At 39.0% G+C, this 8549-nt stretch overlaps 1 protein-coding gene across 2 annotated transcripts; it reads left to right on the top strand.

The window, feature by feature from the left end:
• LOC124826260 (LEAF RUST 10 DISEASE-RESISTANCE LOCUS RECEPTOR-LIKE PROTEIN KINASE-like 2.1) lies at positions 1–2867 on the top strand. Of its 2 annotated transcripts, none has more exons than XM_088103028.1 (3): positions 1–982; positions 1137–1172; positions 1674–2867. In XM_088103028.1, the coding sequence occupies exons 1-3, from the start codon at positions 244–246 to the stop codon at positions 2786–2788; spliced, it is 1890 nt and encodes a 629-aa protein (XP_087959154.1). In that variant the 5' UTR covers positions 1–243; the 3' UTR covers positions 2789–2867. The 2 variants fall into 2 exon arrangements, with proteins under 2 accessions (XP_087959154.1, XP_047155002.2); XM_047299046.2 differs by having other exon boundaries at positions 1134–1172.
• The last annotated feature ends 5682 nt before the right edge of the window (positions 2868–8549 follow it).

Raw genomic sequence — 8549 nt, 5'->3', positions numbered from 1 at the left:
GTATGAATGTGAAAAGTAGAAGGTGAGAAACGGGAAACAGATTCTCCTTCGCTACTATGATCTGTTTCTCTTATTGACCAGAACTGAGTTATGATGTGTTTGGGTAACGAAAATTCAACTTTGCTATCTCCCCAGAAATTTCCTTCATGCTCTGGACATTGGAAGTCTGATTAATCTTCACGTATATGTTGAAACAGACCCTCTTCTTCCCAATACTGAATAGGTTATGCTGTATTGGTCCTGATGTTCATCAAAATTGCATTTGTTTGCTTTGTTTCTACCTTGTTTCTCTTCTTCACCAATACCTCTGCCATCCACAACACATCATTCTCACCAACTTGCCTTACTCAACGCTGCACATCTGGTCCTAACATCAGCTACCCCTTTTGGCTTTCCCTTACTGACCAACTCTGCGGTTACCATGAACTTGGCCTTCTCTGTAGTGGAGGCGTCACAGTTTTTTCTCACATAGGATTATACTATACGGTACAAAATATAGACTATGAGAACCATAGCCTTAAGCTGCTGGATCCTGACACTTTCAACGAAACCTGTCCAAAGGCACGTCACGCTGTTCCCTTAGGCAACCTACCGCTCACTCACTCCCCCTTGAACTTAAACCTTAGCTTTTACTACAACTGCACTAACTACCCTTCTGGTGTGCCTTCAATCCAGTGTCTCCGTTCTGGGACAAACCAGTCTTTTGTGTTTGTGTCGGGGAACGAGACCACAGGTTTTGACTGGTCCGGGAACTGTGAGGAAAAGATTGTGGTCACAGTGATGAAGGATGCGATTACAAGTGACGGTGACTTGATAAGCCAGTTTTCGAGTGCCATGGATAAAGGGTTTGTTCTTGAATGGCACACTGCTTCGTATTGCGTTCAGTGCGAGGCTAGTGGTGGAGTCTGCGGCTACAGTAACCCCGAGAAGAAGGTGCTGTGTTTCTGCAAGGATGGAAGTACAAAAGACACTTCGTGTTACGGTATGCTTGTTGCCAAATGGTGGAATCATCTAAATAAGAATACTTGGCACTATCATGGTTCCGACCATTTCCACATATTAAGCAATTGAGTTTTACTAATATGGTTGCGTATGAGTTGTATTATTTAATTGAGCATGTTCTGTTTTGATAGCAGGGGGAAGCAGTTCTGGTTTGTCAAGATTAATTATAGGTATAATTTATGTCTTTAATTATATTTCTTGTCATTTTCTTGTTTCGCAGAAAAGTGTACTCACTTTATAAACTGTTTTTACAACCTCTTTGATAGAATTTTCGATAGCAGAAACATTAAAAAGTAACACCAGAATCACAAATTTGCTCATGCTAACTTTCTCCTACGCTTAGCAACATAATCTTATCAAACAAGTAACTCCCAAAGCCTTGGATTTTCCGAATGATGTTAATATAAAAAACAAAGTACCAAACCAAGACAACCTGCGTTGTGAAAAGATGACTAATCTGTTGTTACTAGTTCTGGTTTATATTGAAAAGGAAATGATTTATGTGGTTTGTCATCATTTTGTCACCGAATTTAGAAGTTAAACTAAACCATGATATTCTCGATAATTAACGTTTCTCACATGATAGTGTTCCATTGTGAATGTATCGAAATTTCGGAACCTTCATTTCAAGGACTAGAAGAGCTGAATTACTTTTCTATTTTTGCTTGCAGGTTTTATTATAGCTGGAGGAATTGGTGCACTGCTGACATGCGTCGTAATTTACATTTTTGGAAGAAAATTGTCACCAATTTTGTCAGACATTCGGCAGGCGAGAAAGATTGATCGAGACATTGAGGCCTTCATCAGAAATAATGGACCACTTCCCATAAAAAGGTACTCATATTCAGATATCAAGAAAATGACCAATTATTTTGAGTCCAAACTGGGACAAGGTGGTTATGGTCAGGTATATAAGGGAAATCTATGCAACAAAGCTCCCGTGGCTGTGAAGCTACTGAATGCTTCCAAGGGAAACGGGGAAGAATTTATCAACGAGGTTATAAGCATCAGCAGAACATCCCATGTAAACATCGTTAATCTCCTTGGTTTTTGTCTTGAAGGCAAGAAGAAGGCTATTATATACGATTTTATGCAAAATGGATCACTTGAAAAGTATATTCCCAACAAGAATTTGGAAACTGATCCACCTTTGAGTTGGCAAAGGCTACACCACATTGCCGAAGGAATAGCCAAAGGATTGGAGTACTTGCACAGAGGCTGCAACACTCGGATATTGCATTTTGACATAAAACCAAGCAACATTCTTTTGGACAAAAATTTCTGTCCTAAAATCTCTGATTTTGGGATGGCCAAGCTCTGCTCAAACACACAAAGTATCATATCTATGTATGGTGCTAGAGGGACAGTTGGGTACATAGCTCCAGAGGTGTGGAACAGAAGCTTTGGAGGGGTTTCGTATAAATCTGATGTTTATAGTTACGGAATGATGATTTTGGAAATGGTTGGAGGAAGGCAAAATATCAGCATTGAAGCAAGTCATTCAAGTGAGACATATTTTCCCCATTGGATATACAAGCACGTTGAGGTGGGAAAAAATTTAGCATGGCATGAAGGTATGACCCCAGAGGAAAATGAAATTTGTAAGAAAATGATTATTGTGGGATTGTGGTGCATACAGACAATCCCTTCTGACAGGCCTGCTATGAGTCGGGTGGTTGAAATGTTAGAAGGAAGCACGGATCAATTGCAAATTCCACCCGAGCCATTCATATTTAGTCCTATGAAAACTGAAGTGGATATTTGCACCACTAGTAGCAGCGATTGATTCTCACATTTTCAGAACTTCCAAGAACTATTGTATAATGAAGTTTCCATTTCGAAAAGCAACTTTCCAATACTGTTAATGATTGTGTAAATAATCGAGATAAAGAAGCTTGAAGAGTTAATTTACCTGTGGACTTGCTAATTGAGTTAATTATAAGATTAGTTAATGATAGTTAAGTTGAAGCAAGTCTAATGCATGGGAGGATTTAACAGAGGAGTTCAATTAAGATATGAAAAGAACATATACATATTACACATGAAATGAAACTGTTAGTGCGATAAATAAGACCAAATTATAATATACTCATTTTGTAAGTTTGTTTTATAGGATTGTGCTACACCTAAATTTACTTTCTAAGATAAATATTAGGTAAATTACATTGTTAACAATAATCACCTCATTCAGTCAAAGGAAAACTGACCAATATTTATAAACATCATCATTGACTTTAGCATATAACTCAGCATCCCATTTGTCTGCAGCATGAGCAAAGAACAATTTAACCTTCTTTAGGAATGCATATAATTTGTTTCCACTTGATTCTCTTGTCAAATATAAAAAACACTATAATCCAGTTAAACATGTTATACCCACACACATATGAAAATCACTGTCACAACATCCAAAACAAAAAATAGGACATTGTAATACTTCCGAACCAGGTCATTTCTATTTGACAAACAAATACTCATACTGCAAACTAATCATGCACCTTATCGACTGTATATGAAACTACCACCTTTGATCAAGAATTGCAAACTCAAACGAAAAAGAAAACTTCACTATTTTATGACATTTACATGTATATGATAACTTTTTGACAAGTATACCAAATCGTTACAAGTAATACAGTGGATAAATAAAAATGTATCGTTCTCCTAAGGGAATTTGAGTTACGTTAATCAATTAAAATTATTTATCAAGATCAATTACTGATGATAATTGTGATTTCAATTTGGATTTAAACATGAAATTAACAACGTAAAAAAATAAGATTTAAAAATGCGATAAAAGATCACTGGAATTGGTCTTTGACTAACATTGCAGTAAGCTCCTGAACAACATATATTCTCTGTTCAAGCATTCACATGAGAGTATCTTGATTTAATTCCTTAAAACAAGTTCTAAAATTATCTATTGAATTATTAATTCCTTAATTAATTCATCAGATAATTTTGTATTAAGTTCAGATGTTAAGAATGACCAGAAGCACATAACTATTCCTAGCGTAATTACTTTTAGTTTCTTTTCTTACGTTTCTGGTTCTAAAAATACTTCCCAGTACAAAAGAACTTTTATAAAGAATAATATTTCCGTATAATCAAAAGCAAGTCAAGAAAAGAACATGAACATAAACATATATTGCACAGAAAATTTACATTAATGTTTCGTCATACAACCAATTTCAATGAACAGAAAATTTAGCCTATCCTAGACATCTCAAACGTACTCTTTACAGCAATTCCTTGCAGAAAGTGAAGTCTTGATGTCTTGAAAGGTCTCCTGATCGTCTCCTGAATTCTCCAGTATTTTTCTGGCTATTTTCGTGTGTCAGAAGATGCTTTGTGCCTTTCTGTCACGTCTTTTAAAACCACATAACGTCATTAATTCGCTCAACGCACAGGTGTGTGTGCGCTATGCGAATTTCGTGTAACTGCTGCCTCTCAACTGATGTTATTCGCACAGCGCACAAGTAATGGTGCGATATGCGAATTTCCGTTTCCTGGGAGTGCGAGTTTTGGCTTGAGCTATGCGAGAATTGGCTGACAAACTCCTAATTATACATCCTTTCCTGTATAATAATTTACAAAAACAATCTACGTCCTATTACAACATTTCACTGAGTAATAACATGAATAATTAGAAGATTGAGATCATTTGTAAGTGTAAAAACAACTCTTTTTCACACTTATCAACTCCCCAAACTTGAACTATTTCATGCCTTCAGGAAATCACAGAAAGAAACTGAACAACACAACACAAAAGACATGTGACATTTTGATAGAATGACTTGGCACATCAGAAAAAAAAATTACATGTATTCCCAAAGATTTCAACAAGTATGACATGGTGCATCACTCACAAAAAAGTGTGTATATGTACGTAGAATCAAAATCATGCAAAAGCCAATTCCGTATCTAGACAACTCAATATCTCTCAATCAATATATATGATCTCAACACTCACAGATCTGGTCATATTCATACACACAGATAAAAATTTTGTGAAGCACAGGCACCACAAACATACATGTCATCATCCTCAAGAATCACATAACTTAATCAGACAATGCCAAATCATTAAATCAAAACACAATTGTCTTTACAACCACAAATATAAATCAACTAAACAAGGTTCCACATACGAACAACTGAACTGAATTACAAAATGACAATCAACATAACAACAGGAGTCGCTCTACCACGACCCATCAGATCTTGATCTCCACTGGCTCTCCTGTGAATGATAACTCTGATGTGTCCATCTGGGATCTGGTTCCTCTTCCTCCTCATCACCATCGCCTGCCATCATGTCCTCCTGCTCATTTAACTCTGGCTCTGGTGCTCCTGGATAAGCACTCCCCCACCTGGACTCAGGCCTGCCCTTAGGCCATGGAATCTGCTCGGCAAACTGAGCTCCAGTCATCAGTGAATCTGGAGGAAAATCAGGGATGCCCAGGGACAGGTTATACATGCTATCATGTAAGGACATCTGACCCTGTCGCATACTAGCACACCAATCTCGGATGTCGTCCTGTCGCGTCAGACTTTACTGCATGTAGCGAGTGAAAAGATCAGGTGAAGGAACAGAAGGTGCTACGGGTGGTCTGGCAGCTCTAACATTCCTGCGTAGAGGGGGAACGGGAGGAGGGGCATTCATAGCAGAAAACTCTCCCCTATTGGTGCAATTCCTATCAAAGAATTTCTTGTTGAGAGGGGGTTGAAGTTTCAAAGTGATATCAGAAACTCCAGCGACTCCACTTGCCTTGCACAAGGCTGTTACTAGAGCAGGAAATCCAAGCTTACATGTCTCATTATCAGCAATTAATGCCATCTCTTGAGAGATATAAGCTCCCACATCCATATCAATCCCGGTCATAATACCATATACCATATACGATCTTTCCAGATTGATGTCAGAAGTATGAGAATTGGGACAAATGTTGGTGAACGTGAAGAGACTCTAGATAGTGGCCAGTGAATTCAAATGTTTCCTTAATATTCGCACTGGTGTCCCACTAGTTCCAAGCTGATAGCCATATCCTGGGAGGCATAAATTGGAAGCAATAAGGTCATGGTCAGGATAGCTGGACATGAAAACGCCTAGAGGGCACGGCTGAAACATCAGTGTATTCAGAATTCTGTTCAATGATCTGCGGTCATAACGTACTAGCTTGCCTCGCACTTTGGAAACTCTGGAGTGAGGCTGAGAGTGGTCAGGTTCTAGGCATTTGCATAAAATTCCTTAACCAATACTTCATCAATCTCATCAGGGAGATTAGCCAATACAAAATTCCATTTCCGCTTCTCCAGTTCTTCTTGGATATGGTCATATTCTCCAGGTTTCAATTCAATCCTCCTCTCAGGTAATAACGCCCTGCTCATAATATTCTGATGGAACCTATCAGAATTGGCCTCTGAAATAAAATGGTCCTGATCATAGTTCAGGACAAGGTTCTCCTCTTGGGCTTCTGCAGGTTGGGATCTAGAAGAAGACCCTCGGGTGGTCTTCCTCTTCTTTTCTTGTGTGCTCTTGGGAGGTGCCATCTGCAAGAAATAATAGACAGGGCAAACAATTGTGGAAGATGGGTCAGAGCAAGTGAATGACTCAAAACACAAATGCTGGCAGATAAAATTCGCTATGCGCCAGCGTGCGCTATGCGAATTTGCACTTTCAGTGCCTGCTGTCAAGATCAATTCGCTATGCGACACAAGACGCTGTGCGAAAATGAGAAATAGGTGTCTTCGCTCAGGAACCATTCGCTATGCGACAAGAGTCGCTGTGCGAATTTCTTATCAGAAAGCAAACATGTAATTCGCTGTGCGAATTTCTCGCAAAGCGAATTTCATATCAGAAAACCAAACCTATAATTCGCTATGCGAATGTGTCGCCTAGCGAGAGACATTGCAGAGGACATCCAACAGAGATCAATTGACAGTGCAAATGTATGTTTATCATATATCAACAACAGTTTTGGCTTGAAAATTTATATGCACGATTTGGTTCAAACAGATCAAGCCAAATAGACAAGAAATCCTATTATAGTCCCATGAACACTAAGAATCAAAGAAGCAAATGGAGTAGGAGTGAAACCTGTGGAGAGTGACCAAGAGCAGAGAGTGAAGATGCACTTGAAGCAAAGCAGAAGCAAAGCAGAAGCAGAGTCAAGAATGTGAAATGTGGCAATGGAGAGAAAGTGGAGAATTTGGCAAAAAAGGAAAGTGCGTTCGCTGTGCGAAGAGGAAGGAAGAATGGTGGCTAGGGTAAAATGAAGAGTGGGAAAATGAGTAGGGAATGGAGTAAGATTTAAAAAAATGGAACTGAACGAGTAAATTCGCATAGCGCGTCACATCTGTTCGCTGTGCGAATAAGCTCGTAATAAATGTCATTACGAGCTTAATATATGATTCTCCTTCTGCATATTACTCTGATTATGGTTCTCATGCTGAATTCTATGTTGAGAACAATATGACACATCCTCCCATTCTTAAGAGTGCTCTTTGGGAGCCAGTTTCACTTAATGAGGATGATGTTCATTGCGTTCTCACATCTGGACTGATACATTTGCTGCCTAAGTTTCATGGTTTTGCAGGTGAATGCCCACATAGACATTTGGAGGAATTCCACATCATTTGCTCTTCTATGAAGCCTCCACATGTCTCGGTTGATCACATGTTCTTAAGGGCATTCCCACATTCATTACAAGAAGGAGCAAGGGATTGCTTGTATTGTCTTCCTCCAGGATCCAAAGCCAGTTGGGAAAATCTTGAGCATCTGTTTTTGGAGAAATTTGTCCCTGCTCAGTATGGTTACAAGAACAATCCTGGATGGAATGGTCCTAATATGGGATGGTATGATGCTCCACAGCAATATCAGGAAGCACCATCTCAAAATGTTTGTATGCCTCCACCTGTCCAGCAATACCAGAGTCAGTAATATGATGCTCCTGTCCAAATAGCTCCTCAGCCTTATGCTTCTGAGCCTACATTGGAGGAGTTACTGAGGCAGATGGTCATGCAGAACATTGAGTTCATGAAAGATACCAGAGCATCCATTCAGCTTGGTCAGGAACAATCTCAACATTTTAAGGAATTGTCATTTCAGACTGTTCAGCTTCCAGATGATGTTAGTGCCATCAACATAGGAGATGGGGAGGAGATTCATGAGCTTACTACTGCACCACCTACTTTCCCACCCTCCTATGTCCCCACTCTTGCACATGAGGATCCTGATAAAGATTTTGAGGACAAGGTAGGTATAAGCAGTAATTTTGAGTCAGGTAGACCATTTTCATCTTTCACCACTCTTCCAATCTTAAGGGAAGTGGAGGTAAACATACCTCAAATTGATTATTCTGTTGATGATTGTGCCATTCATGATTATGCTTTTGATAGGTATGTTGATGATTATATTGTTGATGAGTCTGTTCTTAATTCTCCCTCTCTGCATGATGAGAACCACTCTTGGCTATCACATCCGAATGTTTATTCTCCATGCACTGAACATGAATCTGAGTCCGTTGTTGATATTGTTTCTAAAT

The sequence above is a fragment of the Vigna umbellata genome, chromosome 1 (assembly GCF_029865625.1).
Source record: "Vigna umbellata cultivar VRB3 chromosome 1, Vumbellata_1.0, whole genome shotgun sequence".
In the NCBI taxonomy this organism is placed as follows: domain Eukaryota; kingdom Viridiplantae; phylum Streptophyta; class Magnoliopsida; order Fabales; family Fabaceae; genus Vigna; species Vigna umbellata.
Note: the sequence above shows the minus strand (reverse complement) of the source record. Positions and strands in the feature narration are given on the sequence as shown.